The sequence below is a fragment of the Dysidea avara genome, chromosome 1, assembly GCF_963678975.1.
Source record: "Dysidea avara chromosome 1, odDysAvar1.4, whole genome shotgun sequence".
NCBI classification, from domain to species: Eukaryota; Metazoa; Porifera; class Demospongiae; order Dictyoceratida; family Dysideidae; genus Dysidea; species Dysidea avara.
This window is the reverse complement of record NC_089272.1, coordinates 3,255,546-3,274,304: the sequence shown is the minus strand read 5'-3', so window position 1 is coordinate 3,274,304 and position 18,759 is coordinate 3,255,546. Positions and strand designations below refer to the sequence as shown.

General features: G+C 39.1%; 1 protein-coding gene across 1 annotated transcript in view; it reads left to right on the top strand.

The window, feature by feature from the left end:
* Positions 1 to 18,759, top strand: part of LOC136250734 (adhesion G-protein coupled receptor V1-like) — a 55,609-nt gene that overhangs the window by 18,745 nt on the left and 18,105 nt on the right. The window contains exons 10-15 of the mRNA XM_066043311.1: positions 2,987 to 3,124; positions 3,186 to 3,392; positions 6,859 to 6,996; positions 7,058 to 7,264; positions 16,291 to 16,428; positions 17,130 to 17,336. Of these exons, the coding sequence (XP_065899383.1) occupies positions 2,987 to 3,124; positions 3,186 to 3,392; positions 6,859 to 6,996; positions 7,058 to 7,264; positions 16,291 to 16,428; positions 17,130 to 17,336 (1,035 nt within the window). The remainder of the gene's footprint in view (positions 1 to 2,986; positions 3,125 to 3,185; positions 3,393 to 6,858; positions 6,997 to 7,057; positions 7,265 to 16,290; positions 16,429 to 17,129; positions 17,337 to 18,759) is intronic.

The window sequence follows — 18,759 nt, the reverse complement described above, 5'->3', positions numbered from 1 at the left end:
TGTTTTGTCATTCTTTACCACAGGAAATGTTGAACAAGAAATGAACTACAATTTGTGTGCAACTATGTGTCTATTGTAAATTTGAAAATATCAAATGGCACAGTCGTACCATTTAAGTAGGGATAGCAGTGAAACTTTTGCATGCCGCCCAAAATTCCGCTTTCAAAAATCACCCTAGAGACATTTTATGCAACAAAAATCACCTTTACAAAATAGTACTAGCCCATATAATACACACTACAGCATTAAAAGTATTATAACAAAACACTTACAGGTGGCCAGATAGCAACTTTTTTTAAAATTGCAAAAATTCAAATTTTAGTCTCACTGACTACCTCACTGCCTCACTTCCTTTCTGCCTCACTGACCACAGTCGCAAGGCTAGAGGCCAAATGAAGAAGCACACGGCCACCATTTTACGCCACAATAACAAACTCACTAGTGGGATGTGCCTTCTGGGGTTCCGACAAGTGTAGGTCCTCTATGCCTTGTCTTTTCTTTTATCTTCAATCAGGCTGTTTATCTTCTTCTTCATCCAACTAAACCATATCCAGGTGTTAATTTTCCGTATCAGCGCTTTGCAGGTTGCCGGTGCACAACACAATACACTGTACACCTACAAGACCCGAGACAGGTCGCCAGTGTACAACACAATACACTGTACACCTACAAGACCCGAGACAGGTCGCCAGTGTACAACACAATACACCGTACACCTACAAGACCCGAGACAGGTCGCCGGTGCACAACATAATACACTGTACACCACAACATCCAATACATGTAGCTATATCAGTCTGGAATCAGCAGTGACAATATCATGCATCAGCTCCTGATAATACAACTCTGCAGTTTAGCAACATTAATTTCACTCTCTGAATACCAAACTTGGTGCTAATATTTTTCATTTATACTGATTCGTATAGGCATCTTTTTACAACAGTACAGTGTCCAATAACGATCACAAACACCCCACCACATGTGGATTTTCCTGAAGGTGGGTAGATGAGAACTCAATTGTGTATAGTTTTGTTTTATCTTTGGTACGCTTCTTCAAAGGTGACTGGCTGTCCCTCCAACACTCACTGCTGTCTGGTGTGCCCTTCTTTGAAAAGTTGACCATTGGCTTTTGAAACTCCTGTTCTGAGATTCACTTGACATATTATCACCACAGCTTAGCTCCGTTGTTTCAGCACCGCAACAAACAGTCTCAAATGACATGACCTGCACAAAATGTGAGAATGAGATCTGACATCACAAAAAAAAACAGTCGCAAATGAAACAAAAAATATCAATAAACAGTCCCAAATAACATGGCCTGATAAATAGAAACATGGTTGCAAGAATGAGATGACACCACAACAATAACAGCAAACAGTCCCAATGACATGGTCCGCTAAATAACAGCATGGCGGCCAGAATGATATAACACAACGACAATAACACAACCCAAAATGCCAAGAAGTTATATAGTCAAACAATACAGTGCCTTTCTTTTCCATTTTAGTTAGAATCCACAAACCCAGCTTGACACGAAACATGTGCACAATATGGTAGGCAATATGTACAATCAAAAGCGCAGGCGCTTATTACTGTAAGAATTATTCAGCTATGTACTTCCACTTCCCGAATGTAGTTTTGTTTCTCCAGCCACCCCATTTATTATCCATACTCTGGTTATTTTTAAACACGTAACTACGCCCAGCTAACCTTCAAATTCTCTGCAGAGCTCAGTTACCCTTCAAGTTCTAATCATGATGGGTTTTTTTACACTGTCTATGCTGACAATACTCAGCTCTTATATTGCACTAATACAGGGTAGCTAATGTCTTCTGTTTATTGATGTCGAGTGAAATCGAGCGATTTATGGTGCTCCATTCTTACACGGACACGATACCCGATATCTGTGCATGCACCATTTAACGTCCGGATACTTAAATGGGATCCATCCCAGCAGCTGTGCCATGCTGATACGTGCAATCACCGCCACTAATATTCAGCCGGTACTCCGTGTAGTATACGTACTGAAATGCGTTTTTCCTGTGAAATTCTCTCAACAAAGCCTCAAAGCTGCTTTTCATTTCCATTTGTGTACTTAAGGGATATGCCCCCTTCAGCAACTCGAAGGGATAAGCTATTCCTAATGGTCTATGAGGCCTGCACCATTGTTTAAACACATGTAAAACCCCAAAGGGAAGGTAATTCACAAAGTCTGTGCTGAGTTGCCACACCCGTATTCCAGATTGCCAAAAAGAAACCACTTTAGAGCAGAGTTTACCTGTGCAGAAGTTTAATACAGGCTTCATTTTGCTTTTACTTCTTACATTAAAGCTGCTTTATGATTATTTAATGATTTTGCTCATGTGGGTGCATTGGACAAACATAGGTAGATATGTAAACACACACTGCATACACACACACACACACACACACACACACACACACACACACTGCATACACACACACACACACACACACTGCATACACACACACACACTTTAAAGAAAACAATTTTAGTAAACTAGACGTGCACCCACTGTGGGCACGCACCTGGTTTAATAATACTTAAACAACAAGCCATCATTTGAAGCACAACTTTAATCCCTACTTTAGTAATGTTGATATACAGTTAGTTGTGTGGGCAAAAGTAAAACTTAAATTTGCCCATCAGGAGATGATCTCTACTAGCTTGTAAAATTTTGAATTTTGCATTACACTTATGTTAATACAACTATTGCAGTCAAATTAAAAGGTATTGATTAGGAAAGCAAGTCTTACTAAGGCAGTGGTCACCACATGATACATTGACCACTATTAAATCTAGTAAATAGTAGTCTACTTTCATTAAAATTTATTTTCAGATATCACACCTATTTCTACAGACAAGCTGTGATTGCATTAGTGACATTTTGTTGAATAATATGTGGTTACTATATTTTCATGTTTGCTGAGACTATTGCATTAGTACACATATCAATATACATAGCACCGGCTATTGATTTCAACCAGTCAACATACAATGTTGATGAAGATGATGGACCAGCACAACCTGTACTAGTTCTCAGTAACCCATCATCAACTGATATTACTATCAGTGTGTTTAGTACTGATGGATCAGCTACTGGTAACGATATATTATTACCTTCAACTTTAACCCATTGAAGATTCTTATTTATAATTTACAGGAGGAGGTGTTGACTACAGTTCTGGACCATACAATGTGACAATACCTGCTGGACAGATCAGTGTTGCATTTGATGTTCCAATAAATGATGATAATGTGTTTGAGGAAAATGAAGAATTTCTCCTCACAACTGATCAATCCTCATCACTCAATGGTGTGATTATAGGTAGTCAAAATGTAACAGTCGTGAATATAACAGACAATGATGGTAAGTTTATTGCACATTCCCTAGTTGTAAGCAAACACAAGCTGTACACGCTAGACTGGTACAGTCAACTGCAGTCCACTGCAACCAAACTTGAATGCAAACAATATGTGTTTATAAAAGCAGTGTATTTTGTTGTACAAATATCAGGGGCATAGCCAGGAAATTTTGGAGGGGGGTTTGAGTTTGGAAGTGGAATATCTGGGAAATTCCCAGGATATTCCCCTACAGCTATTTCAAGATGAAAATTATGCATACACAAAATCTGCCCTTAGACAGTAAAATTAAAATTAGCTCTCTCTATGTAATCTATCTAGCTGAAACCTACTGTACGCTGTTGTTTATGCAGTTTATGAACACTATAATCCTACTGTATTAATGAAACTAGCTAATCTTTACTTCTGGATAGCATACTCCCCAACTTTAATCTTCTAGCATGCTGCCCTTCTCTGGGATCCACTGCTGAGCTCCAGGCAAAACATTGTTCCAAGTACAGATTTTACCATCATTCTTTACCATCATTCTTGACAGCACTTCTCTCAACTAGTCACTAGACTGGCCTGTACTCCAATACATATGAAACATCACATGCTCGCCTCATGGCAACTAAACAGACATTCACAGTGTAAATAATTATATCATATTCAATACTTTATACTAACCTAACATGTCACAAGTACACAGAAAAAAATGGAATTTTCAACTAGATTAGGGACCATATATAGCACATCGATAAAAGTACTGAAACAAGCTGGAGTAGTGCGCAATATTAAAATTAATTGCAGTAAAAAGTCAAGAAGTGTTATATCCCTACTGTGCATTTCCATTATGGTTTCTTGAGCACAGTAGGGATATAACATTATTTTCTTATTGTTTTACTGTGATTTAATATTGTGCACTACTCCAACTTGTTTCAGTACTTTTTTCGATGTGCTATGGTCCCTACTCTAGTTGAAAATTCCAATTTTTTCTGTGTACTTGTTTGTTAACTTTTTTTGTAAATAATTATTATGACTGGTGAACCCACACATACTGCATCTGGAAATGACACCGCGCGCCTCAGTTATCATCTGAAAAGTAAAGTATTCATTACGCTTCGTTGTCAGCTATGTTCAATGCATTACGCAGCATTTCGAATCAAGAACTGTTCAAAAAGCACCTCTGCAATCCACACATACCACACTTGAAATTGTGTCTCTCATCCCAATTATCATCTGAAAAGTGAAGTATCCATTACACTTTGTTGTCAACTATGTTCAATGCGTTACACAGCATTTCGAATCAAGAACTGCTTGAAAAGCACCTCTGCTATCAAAATAGCCACTATGAAAAATACGGACGGTTTCTGTACAAAGAGAAGCCATCACATGCTACTGCCGAATTGACACTTTTTGCAGTCAGCAAAGATGAATGGGACGCAAAGGAGGGCACTGGTAAGTCCATGAAGAATGCACTGTACGTACAGTGGTATGCCAAAAGGAACCTGTCAGGCCAAAGTGACATCGAACGGTGAAAAATCTAGCTCATAGCCTTAGCCATTATCAAGTTACACTTGTCTGAAGGCATCAGTCAGTTACTCAGTCAGTCAGTCAGTCAGTCAATAGAAAATTCCATTAATTTAAAAAAAAAATTCCATAGCAACTTGTTGAAAGTGTTTTGGGTCAGTCTGAGGCCACGCCTACTCCTTTGTGGTTCCCTACTATACAGTACTATTGTATTGTATGATGATTACCGCAGCTGCTACCCTTCAACTAATCTCCACCATTTTCACAATCAGATCTCCACTGTTTCAACCTGGTATCACTTGCACAATTGCTCATGTGATACACCTATTTCATCATTAATGATTCACCTTTAGAGCACAATTTGATTCGTGTGTACTGCAGTGTATCAAGGATAAAAGTTCAATGCAATTTTTTATTTAATTTTTTTTGCCACTGAAAAAGGTGGTTCACCCAAACCATCCGAACCCCCTGCCTATGCCCTGAATATAGTCTCATACGTATGTCTTATACTTTCCTTTGAGGTACGTAATATTATTGAAGTTCCCTAATGATGAATAGTTTATGCTACAAAGTTAACTAAAAACGCGAGGAAAAACAGGAATATTACAAGCTAAGATCATTACAATGAAACATGCTTAAATTAATCATCATCTGAAGACTAAAGATTAGACTTATGCTTCAGAAGATGATTGCTCTTGTTTAAACACTTTTATGCTGACACCCCACTTTTTTTTTTGTTACTTAATTGTTTTGTCCTGAAGTGGTGTGTAATTTGTTTTGCTTTGTTTTATTTTGTATCTTGTGTTTTTGTAGGTGATACTCCTATAGGTGTTTGCCTTTTGTACTCACCTTGCCCTTTTTCATTAAACAAAATAAAATAATCCATGAAATTTTACCACACAAAAATAAACGAATGCTGTACTTGTATAGCTATTGGCAGAAGTGCTTTTGCACTCCTGTATAATAAACCATGCTTTCCATCCCATAGTTTGCAAAGCAATGTCTTGCTGAAGATGCACAAACAACTTTTCTTTTATATGCTGGTAATTTATCAAGGTACAAACCTTCAGTAATGAAATGGAAATCTGTTTAAGATGGCAGTATACTGGAAACCATTAAAATTCTGAAAATATGCATACCCTCAAAGTGCAGTTCTAGCACACACACACACACACATGCACACACACACACGCACACACACACACACACGCACACACACACGCACACGCACGCACACACACGCACACACACACACCCTACAAGTTTCATACAAAAGTTAAGCTTGCAATTGAAGATGTACTGTAATGTACCTTCTACTCATGGCTGCAAGTTCAGAGAAGTGGCATCTTCACTTGCCGAGTTACACAATGGGTTAAATGTACCTTCAAAATAATCACTTGCTGTAAAATTGTGACAAAGGATGTACCTACAGATCTGTAGTCACAACACAGTACAATAGTTTAGCCTGCGAGCTAGTGCCCAGTAACAGAGAAGTCTAGGTAGCTTTGAACACACAAGAGCTTTTAACCATTATTATTTTTGTGACATCGCAAAGTTGAGAAAATATCGTGAGTAATATTCACTTCAGCAATAGAATCCATTTCTTTACACTACTGGTCACTACACCTAGTATAGTAAACAAGCCAGCACAAATACAGAGGTCTAATTAGTATACAAGAGAAAACTGATGCAGAAAAACTGTCCTTGTCATTAAGGATACCATACTAAAACCACAAATTACCTTTGCCACCAAACGTTCACACAAGGGACGTGATACTCTACTTACTTTGCTAAAAAGTTACTAAACCAATAAATAGATGGTTTAGACAAAACACTTTCCATCCAGCTACAAAAAGGAATAAGTCAATTAGATGCAAAAAATGTATGGGAAATTAGATGCTAAGAGTTATACTGTATTTTTGTGTTTACTGATGACTACACATAGAGTACACATTTCATTGTAGCACCCACTGTAAAATTCAACCAGTTAACATACAATGTTAATGAAGATGATGGACCAGCACAACCTGTACTAGTTCTCAGTAACCCATCATCAACTGATATTACTATAGGTGTGTTTAGTACTGATGGATCAGCTACTGGTAAGGATACATTATTACCTTCAACTTTAACCCATTGACGATTCCTGTTTATAATTTACAGGAGGAGGTGTTGACTACATTTCTGGACCATACAATGTGACAATACCTGCTGGACAGATCAGTGTTGCATTTGATGTTCCAATAAATGATGATAATGTGTTTGAGGAAAATGAAGAATTTCTCCTCACAATTAATCAATCCTCATCACTCAATGGTGTTATTATTAGTAGTCCAAATGTAACAGTTGTGATTATATCAGATAATGATGGTAAGTTTATGCAAGTTCTCTAGCTGTAAACAAACACAAGGTAGATTGGTACAGTAGTATGTAAGGTAAATGGAGGTAACTTCATAAAAAATTGCATTCATATCATATTACGATCATCATACTCAACTGCAACCAAACTTGAATGCAAACAATATGTGTTTATAAGTAGTGTATTTTGTTGTACAAACATAGCTGCATATCTCTTGTACTTTCCTTGGAGGTACGTGGTGTTATTGAAGATGAATAGTTTATGCTACAAAGTTAACTAAAAACCATAAGGAAAACAGGAATATTACAAGCCAAGATTATTAAAATGAAACATGCTTAAATTGATCATCATCTAAAGACTAAAGATCAAGACACACAGTAGTGTGTCGTGCAGCCAAGAAAGCTGGCATCCACACCGTGAGTATTGTGATAGGAAGAAAGAAAACAGCTTTTTCATGCGTGCATAGCTTCATGGCCCCTTCTCCAATGCACACGATTTTTGCATTATAGTTGATCCCCAAGTAGGGTACGCCACACAGCAAATTTGACTAAATTCACAACAGCCATTTGCAAAATATGGGCATTCAAAGTTTCATTTTAATTTCTTCGTTTTTTCTTCTTATGCCTTGTGGGGGCTACGGTGGCTTTGATTTCTTTCTACATGCTTTGCAAAAATTGCTATACAATGGACACATGTAACTTGATTGCCTTGATCTTTGGCACAAATGAAGAGTGTGTAATGATGGATTCCCACGCCAAGTCGTTTCTGAATCTGAGGTATATTCAAGGAGTTATGAGCATTTATTACCTACAAAAAGATAAAACTTCTGTCACGGCTACAGGGTAAACCGAGTATAGAAATAACTTGAAAGTTGGTGTGTAGATAGGCTGATCATCGTAGCAGTACCTTTTGATAGTTTGAATAGCAATAGAGTTACAGCAACAAAGTTATAAACAAAAGCCAAGCAAGTGCAAAATTGCAGGATCTAGATATTCTAATAGAGCAGTCACTGCAGGGTAAAAAAGTTGTGCAAAAAATGTCAAAAAAACTTACCAGAGTTCAAACCAGGGATCTCCATACCTAACAACTGCATCCTTAACCACTAACCTTGGCTGATCACCTCACTTAATTTCTGCTTTATAAATGAAATTTCTAGTTGAAATCTGCTTAACTATAATCAAACATTTGTAATTCCATAGGTCTACCAATAGAAGTAGCTACTAGATTGTTCTAGAACATTCTGTGTATGTTCTATTAGAAGTCCTCAAAAAATGTGTACTCTATTAGAGTATTACAATAATATTATCAAATGTGACCGGATTTCATATAGCAAGGCTTCCACACACACAAAATCAAACTTACGATTTTACCAGAAATGGATTGCTGGTCTAATACACTATCATATTTCACACTGTACTTCCTTCAGCACTGGCAAGTCTGGTTTCTGTAGCAGCTTTCTTCTGACCCTGTCAAAGCCACGAGTGTGAGATTGGCACCATTAAATGGCCATGGCTTTGTGACAATGGTGTGTAGTGAGCTGGGACTTCACAGAGAGCTCGCCAATTGTGCTCTCAGTCAATTTGGAGTAATTTGAGGGCCATGGAGGGCCATGGAGAGCCCAAACTTGGCCTCTGGATTTCAATCGTCTTCTTACTTCATTTTATACCCGCATATTAAGACCACCGTCCACCCCCACCCTCCCACCCTATTACTACCACCTGTGATATTATTACCCGCTCGAAAAAAGCTGCTCAAAACAGGGCAAAGTTTTGGTATCAGAAATGTATACACCCACTCAGTGATAGCTAGTGAACAGATGAACAATTGGTGCAAATTTTGTTTGCACAGCTGTAGGCACTGGGAAGTTATTACACAATGATTGCTTAAAATCGCCATATCTCCTAACAAAGCTTTGTGCGTCGAAGCCTTGTTTTGTCAAATTCAGTCACAAATACTGTATTAAATCATGCAATGAAATACATTTATAAGTCTGTCTTCAACAATCATCATTGTATCTACATAGAAAAGAAGAAATGTGAGAAAGAAAACCTCAACATCAGCCATATGCTGGTTTTGGTGCTTTATAAAGTACTAAAAGAAGTGAAATCCACACAAAAACAGCCAGATTGCAAAAACAATGGTGCAGCTTTAAAAAGCCTGGGTGAAAAAAGTGGTGAAATCAAATGTGGCGGCCAAGAAATGGCTGCAATGATGTTAATGCTAACATAGCCTGGCAGCCAATTGTCTAATTGTGTCATCTGTGCATTTGGTGCCCGGTTTTAGTTTCTCAGCAATTAGAGGTCGAACTAGAGAAGTTGGAGGTCTAACTAGAGAAGTTTAACAGGATAAACCGTCGTCGGTCATTCTGAGCTGCTGCTGCTGCTAGAGAAGTCATAAGCTGCTTGACTGAGATCGCTAAGTTACGCCAGTGAAATCCCTCACCACCAGCTTGCAACCTCCTAGCTGCTCCGCTACAAAACCAGCTAAGTCACACTGCATGTGTATAACTGTCTTAATATAAATATAGCTATTGCATTATTCAACTATCAACTGAGCGCGTGACGTAAAATAGCAATGTAAAATAGTGGGTTTACCGGCTCACGCGGGCTTGTTTTCAATAGCGATAGCGTTAGCTATCACCTAACCAGCAACGCGTCCCGATAGTGCTGTGAGGGGTTGCTCAGACAACCACTGATCGTGCGGAGGGGCTCGTCGAGGCGCTGGACCTGGCTCTCGGGCGGTCCTTCGCTCCGCCGGATTGGCTGTCGTAGCTTGGATCCTTTGGCGGAGCGGAAGTCCAGAAACCTGCGTCATGCCGAGGATGAACTCCATGACTCTTTGAAGCTGCAGGCTGACGCAACAACACATACAAGCTGACGAAACTCCACCTGTCACTGGTCAGGCTTCCTATGCGTCTCCCACAGTATCATCTCAACATACCAATGCAACCGCCAGTCACAGTGACGCCGCTGCTACAATGAACAACGAGTCACTGCGGCTACTTTTGTCACAATACAGCTTGCAAACCTGTTGCACCCAAATACCTGTCACAGGTCACCGTTGCTATTTCCAGTCCACAGGCTTCCCTGGCACAACTCGTGCTTCCTGCGTCTGGAACAACAGTGACCCCTACCTCTCAACCAGCAGTCAACCCGAACATATTTCCTCAGCTGCAGTCTACAGCTAGCAACCAAAGCTCCTCAATCAACAACAACTTACAATTCAGGCTATGTCCCGCTGTTCTGGCCATCTTCGGGTAGCCTCAACCAGCTACAACTGCATACCCAAGAACTAGCCATTCTTGGTACTACTCATCCTCCTCCACTAATAGCTCCACTACAGGCACATTTGTGCACTGGAATCCTTGTGGAGTAGTACATAGAATTCAATAGCTCGTTTGCCCATGCCATATCCTCTGTACCTGACACACCCACCACTCAGCAGCATATTTGCAAATGTTTTTCATGCGGAAAATATCATCTCAGAGTGATGCGCTTCAACTTGCCCCAATCCCCACCCACTCCAAAAATCAACTCCTTTGCCTCATGGATGGTGGCCTGGAACATGTATGTCTCCACCATTCTTCTAGCTAAACTATCCCGAGTGCTAGAAATGTTCAGCTACCAGTGCATTATACTCCTTAAACTATTGTTGCACCGATACACATTTTTCACATTAATTTTACCAATATCAATATTTGCCTATTCTTGTAAAGGTTATGCTGATGTTCAGTCCTTCAGAAGAAGGATGGGGGAGCAGGATATCACCTAAATTAAATTGCAAATGTAATGATAATGTAATCAATGTAGTTAATTGAGTGTGCATACGATTTTACAATGTTGTTGAAGTATTGCCACTAACCCCTTCATGGAAAAGAAGCCAAGTGGTTATAAAATAGCTAAGCCAGCTTATCAAACAGTGTTTCTGGTGGGATTCGAGACCATTTGCGAAAAGTGATTGACTCATTACGTGGGGTGCCAATCAATATCCACAGCCTACTATAGCCTGGCAGCCATACTTGCAAAAAAAAAAGCCTACATAGTTATAAACAGTTAAGTGTTGTATGCTGCATTTCACAGCTTTACTTGTTCATTACCGTCATCAATGATTGATTGTGGGTTTTAGTTAATCAACAAAATATCTCCACTTTGTAACTGATACTGCTACTTGTAAAATTAGTTAATATCGGCTTTTACCGATAATTCAACCCAACTATTAGTGCAACGCAACTTTAAACTTCCAACCTGCCCCCTAGCAGTCCATCCTACCTTCCCACCACAATCACTCATGTAAATCTGCTGTGATTTGACCAACCTAATAACTTGCCAACACGCCAACTTATTTGTGGGGATTCCCCTACCTAGCATACGTAAGTAGGGTGCATGCACCCCACTACTACAGTACCACTCACTCTTGAGTGTGAACTATGCAATCACCGTGACAAGGCTTTTGTACAGCTGTTCTTATCAAACATTTGACAGGGGTGTAACTTCGGTTACACAGCCCCACACCAATGGTGTAACTAAACCCGGGCCCAGGCCCGGGTGTCAGCAATCAAGTCGCGCCCACGGAGTTGGTAATGGAGTGGTTGAAGGGGACTGTTTTGCCGAATAATCGATCGAGACCTTGCACACATTTTTGGCTGCAAGGCAGCTATATTACCTTTCGTTGTTGTGAAATCACTTCAAGCTGCCAGGTTGTTGGTATAGGCGCCTCTGGAGATGATTGTCACTTCGATAATTTAGCTACTCAAATGGCTTCGCTTGTGAATACGATTCCGACTTGTTGCACTGGGCCCTGGTGTCGGTACAAGTCTGGTTACGCCACTGCCCCACACTCCATGGACACAGCGCACAACTTACAATCTGCGTTTGTGAACCCATCTGTTTTGGGCGATCCTCGTGCTCAGAACGCATTCAAACTAGAACCTTTCATTGCCCTCACCTGTATGCACCTGTGGGTTTCAGCAGTAACAATTTTATAGATCCCTCTGCACGTGTTCTTAATTACTATGCAGTAGATATGCTCCATAGTTAACAAGGTTGGAACCCTGATAATCACTAATAATCCTTATTACATTTGAACACTTCACGAAGATCCCTGATATTTTATTCAACTCAAACTCTTCATTCTGTACATTATCCCAACATGTCACCAGGATACATTAACAAATGTACTAGAGTTATGCGTCATATTTAATTTGTAGCACTTGTTACCATCATGCATATTCATGTGTAGGTTCACATTACCCTGCAAAACTTGGTTTTGTGTGCATAGTGATACGGCCGCTGAAGCTAGTCATGTAGTTTCATTGAAAATATATGGGTACATAGAATATCACCAGAGGATACATTGTATTCACATAAAACATGTCACAGATTTATGGTTGTGCACATCCCATAGCCATGGTAAGTAGAATAATATTTGTCATCAAATCTTACGGTCAGTACATAAGAAGCTATTCAAAGGGGGGCAGCAGCACAACTTGATGGCTTGTCCCAGTAGTGGTAGACACCATTTATGGTTTCAACAAGACCACTGTGATAATAATACACAGATACATATTGATTATATACTACTACTACTATATACATTACATCATTCATAGATTCTGATGTCATTAAGGGTTAATTACCATCACATGTGGCAGTATTAAATAGTCATAATGTAACAGTAATGAGTGCTATGGTAAATCAGAGTTACAGTCAATGGAAGAATTGGATTTTGTCACTCATGATGTTGTATTCATTGTGAGCTTTGATATTGTATGTGTATGGTAATAGTACTGGAACATTAATTCAAGTATGACAAATAGACACAAGTTCTGCAAAATATACATCATCATGTGTTATGTTTTATATCACTGTTAACAACTATTTTGGGGGAAATTGGGCGCAAATTGCTGAACTTAGTTAAAAGTAATTCAGTCCAAAGATGCGTGTGTTATCACTAATGTGACATAACAATAAATGCTATTTTCAAACTGGTTACGTTTGTTGCGACTAAATGTGCCTATGTTTGTTGCGGAGAAATGTGGTTATATGTTGTGATTATATGTGCTTATGTGTTGCGATTATATGTGCGATATTTGTTGCGACTAAATGTGGTTATGTGTTGCGATTACATGTGGTTATTTGTTGCGATGTGCGTAATGTTTGTTGCGACTGAATGTTTGTAATGTTTGTTGCGACTGAATGTTCGTAATGTTTGTCGCGACTAAATGTTGTAATGTTTGTTGCGACTTAATGTTTGTAATGTTTGTTGCGACTAGATGTTTGTAATGTGGGCTGTCACTTAATGTTGGTAATGCTAGAGTGTTGTAATGTAATGTTGGGTATAGGTACTGTGGGCCATGAGTACTGTTGGGTATAGGCACTATTGGGTAAAGTTACAATTGGGCATAAGTACTGTTGGGCGTAAGCACTGTTGGGTGTATGTACTGTTGGGCGTTATTAATGTCTTGTAAGTTACATCATCAATGGTAGCATTAAGCGTGGCACAACTGGGACAGTGATAACACACGATTCCCTTTCAAGCAAATGCGCCTCACCTCAGTTGCCCTACCTCCCCCAAAGAGTTGTATGTACGTATGTGTGTACATGTATGTGATGTGATGTTTCTATGTAGTTATCATGTGAAGTAATGTGTTAGAGCTCGGTGCGGTGGAAGGGTGGTTTGTGTAGGGCATGCCGTAACGTGCCGTGATGTGTCATGAAGGTAGAATGTTAATATCATTACAGCCATTTCTTGGCAATCACCTTTGATTTCATAACCTTTTTCATCTAGGCTTTTTAAGTCCTCACCATTTTTTCACAGCTTGGCTGTTTTTGTGTGGATTAAACTTACACTTCAGAAAATGATTGCTCTTGTTTAAGCACTTTAATGCTTACAGTACATCCCACATTATAATTGTTTTGTTATTTAATTGTTTTGTACTACAGTGATGTGTAGTTTGTTCTCTTTGTTTTGTTTTTGTATCTTGTGTTTTTGTAGGTGATACTCCTATAGGTGTTTGCCTTTTGTACTCACCTTACCCTTTTTTTGTTAAACAAATAAAAATAAAATCGTAAATAAATAAAATAATCCATAAAAATTTACCACACAAAATAAATGGACATGGTTACAGGTGATACAGTACATACGAATGCTGTACTCAAAAAGATATTGTCAAGAGTGCTTATGCACTCTTGCATAATAAACCTTGCTTTTCATCCCATAATTTGCAAAGCAATGACTTGCTGAAGATGAATGGAGTGTACAAACAGCTTTTTGTGCATACGTTGGTAATTTATCAAGGTACAAACCTTCAGTAATGTAATGGATATCTGTTTAAGATGGCAGTGCACTAGAAACCATTAAAATTCTGAAAATACACATACCCTTAAAAGTGCTGTTCTAGCACACACACACACACACACACACACACACACACACACACACACACACACACACACACACACACACACACACACACACACACCCCCTACAAGTCACACACAAAAGTTAAGCTTGCAATTGAAGATGTAATGTACCTCCTACTCATGACTACAAGTTTAGAGAAGTGGCATCTTCACTTGCCAAGTTACTCAATGGGTTAAATTTACCTTCAAAATAATCACTTGCCATAAAATTGTGACAAAGGATGTATCTACAGATCTGTAGTCCCAACACTGTACAATAGCTTAGCCTGCTAGCTAGTGCCCAGTAACAGAGAAATCTAGGTAGCTTTTAACCATTATTATTTTTGTGACATTGCAAAGTTGTGAAAATATTGCGAGTAATATTCACTTCAGCAATAGAAGCCATTTCTTTACACTACTGGTCACTACACCTATAGTATGTTCTCGTTGAGCTGAATCCTGAAAAACAGCTAAAAATTAAAGTTAATTTTTCTCAGCAAAGTTAACATTTCAGCTAACCAGATGATTAATGGTAACAGCAAAGGTGTCAACAACAGACATTTTATGGTTTGACTCCATTACAAGTTCGGGAAAGGGCTGTAATGGACACTGTACTTATATGGCTTCCCCATAGGAAATGTTTTGTGAAAATTTTGATTGGCAATAAATATTATGTCAAACATTCGAACAAAAATTTTTTGAACTATTTTTAGCGGGTCAAGCAGTACTACAAATCAACGTTGAAACCGGGTCACTACTGCTAACCCGGATGACCCACTGACCCGGATGTGACCCGGATTAATTAAAGCCGAGACGTGTTTCGGCTAGTCTCGGGCGAGCGAACGAGTCGCGTTTGATTTGTGTTGAGTAACTATTGCAACTTCAGCCTAGCTGTAGGTTGAAGACCAAAAAAAAAAAATAATAAAAGGTCTTCACCTACTGACAATCGCTACCCCTCACCATAGATACCCTCAGTTTCATGCTACATACTGCACTTACTTACAAATAGGTGTGGCTGAGCATATGTTGGTAATGCGATAAGTGGGCGTGGCTCACGAAAGAGCTACGCAATATCGTTTATAAGTTCCACATCGTCAAACGAACAATTTCGTTTCTCACGTGATCCAATCCGGGTCAGACCCGGATAAATTGTAAACCGGGTCAGACCCGGATGACCCGGATGACCCGACCCGGTTTCACCGCTGCTACAAATGTGCCAAATTTCAAGATCATGTGTAATTGCATCCATGAGTTATTAATTGTTTTTGAGGATTCAGCTCAACGTTAACATACTATAGTATAGTAAACAAGCCAGCACAAATACAGAGGTCTAACTCACTAGTATATGAGAAAACTGATGTAGAAAATCTGTCCTTGCCATTAAGGATACCATACTAAAACCACAAATTACCCTTGCCATCAAACTTTCACACAAGGGACGTGATACTCTACTTACTTTTGCTAAAAAGTTACTGAACCAATAAAATAGATGGTATAGACAAAACACTTTCCATCCAGCTACAAAAAGAAATAAGTCAATTAGATGCAAAAAAATGTATGGGAAATTAGATGCTAAGGGTTATACTGTATTTTTGTGTTTACTTATGGCTACACATAGAGTACACATTTCTTTATAGCACCCACTGTGAAATTCAACCAGTCAACATACAATGTTGATGAAGATGATGGACCAGCACAACCTGTACTAGTTCTCAGTAACCCATCATCAACTGATATTACTATCAGTGTGTTTAGTACTGATGGATCAGCTACTGGTAAAAATACTATATGTGACTGTCTCTGGGAAAACCGGTCTTATCGCCCATTTAAAAGTATCGAGAAACGTCGGTTTTAAACATTCAGTGTGTTGTAGCTGGCCAATGGTGGTAGGTACGCATACCAAATTTTCACACGTTTCACAGCAATTTCTTACCTTCCTGATCATCCACTGAAGAAGTAATAAGCAGCTAAGTTTCCCGCCATTTTAGATAGTTTTTAAACCGAGGTTGTCTGTATCAGGTGAGCTCCAGAAGGGTGGGAGGCGGGGGCCCTGGAAGGCGGGCAAGATGGTGTTCACAAATTGAAAAGAAACTTGCTGGGATGATCTGGGTCAAGTTATAGGCCATTCAGGGCTCAGAACTGGCTAAAATGAAAGGAAATTTACAGCACAGGCCACTGTCCAACACCACGGAGCTGTACAACCACACACAGCCATCACCTGGTTGGCCAGGGCTCCATCAAGACCCCAGACCACTCGTACGGCTCGCCACTGTGCTCTGAAAAAGCAGCCAGCAAAAGCAGACCACTTCACTCTGGTCCACTGTGGCAGTGAAACTTGATAGTGCATTCATTAAGCTTTGCGTTTGTGTGAAAAAATCAAACTTCCTGTCTTGGGCGATAAGAACGGTTTTCGTAGATCCAGTCACATATTACTTTCAACCTTAAAGCATTAAAGATTCCTGTTTATAATTTACAGGAGGAGGTGTTGACTACAGTTCTGGACCATACAATGTGACAATACCTGCTGGATACATCAGTGTTCCATTTGTTGTTCCAATAAATGATGATAATGTGTTTGAGGAAAATGAAGAATTTCTCCTCACAATTGATCAATCCTCATCACTCAATGGTGCGATTATTGGTAATCCAAGTGAAACAGTTGTGAATATATCAGATAATGATGGTAAGCTGTGTATGAAATATTAGTAAGTGTTCCTGTTCTATGATTTTATGTATTTGTTATTGGTTGTCTATGTATAACTAGCATACTAAAAATTATTAATTAAAAATGAAGTAGGGATCCAAGTGATAAAAAATAGCGAAACAAGAGACAAATAATGGTATTGCAGCATAGCCCAGTGACAAAATCCCTACATTGGTGTGTTATAATCATGATTTTGTTCAATGTCAAAGTAGGGATTTTTCCACCGAGCTACGCTGTAATACCATCATTTATCTTGATTGGATGCTTCCAAATTTGAAGGAAATCACTCAAGCCATTTCCGAGATACGAGCAGCCAAAGTTTCGTTTTTTTTTGGTTTTTTTTCTTCTTCGTCTTTTTGCACACTTGTAAAAATTGCTATAAAACGCAAACGCGTACTCCGATCGCCTTGAAATTTAGCACACAGAAAGGGAGTCCAAAGGCGAATACTAGCATCAAATTTGGTGCAAATCCGATGAATGGTTCAGGAGTTGTTACCGATTATTCGCGTAAAACAAGATCGATTTGTTGTTACGCCTACAGGGTAAACCGCTTCAGGGAATGAGTTGAAAATTGCTATGTAGATGGAATAACCATCGTAGGGGTACCTTTTGGTTGTGTGAAAGGAATCAAGATAAAGACCATGGAGATATGACACAAAACCCAACCTGTGTCACAATTACGCGATCGATTTTTAGTAATAAAAAGTATTAGTTTTTATGCCTACTAGGCAAACCGCTTAGATCAATGAGCTGAAAATTGGTGTATAGATCTTCATAGAATTCCCTTGCTGTAGTATAGAAGAATTGGAGTACAAACCACTGAGTTATGATTCGAAAGCCAACTCCGTATAGCAAATGCGAGATCGAGATACTCTAATAGAACAGTCACCCTAATAGAGCATTCAGCTAATTTATTTACTCCATTATAGAATTCTATTACATTACAAGTTATTCTGTAGGGAGTTCAGCTGCAAACATTTAATCTTATAGACAGTTCAGCAAGAAGCAAGTCACCTTGTGGAGAATTAAGCTACAAATATATCACGGTAGAGATTCAGAACATTACAAGTCACACTGAAGAGAGTTCAGTTATAAACAAGTCATGCACCCTGTAGAGAGTTCACCTACAATTAAGTCACTCTCTAGAGAATTCAGCTACACACAAGTCACTGTGGAGAGAGTTCAGCTACAAACAAATTACCCTGTAGAGAGATCAGCTATAAACAAAACACTTTGCAGAGAGTTCAGCTAAAAACAAATCAACCTTTAGAGCGATCAGCAACAAACAAATCACCGTGTAGAGAGTTCAGCTACAAAAAAATCACCCTGTGGAGACATCAACCAGACATTAGACACAATGTAAGGAGTTCAGCTACAAGTAAATCACCCTGTAGAGAGTTCA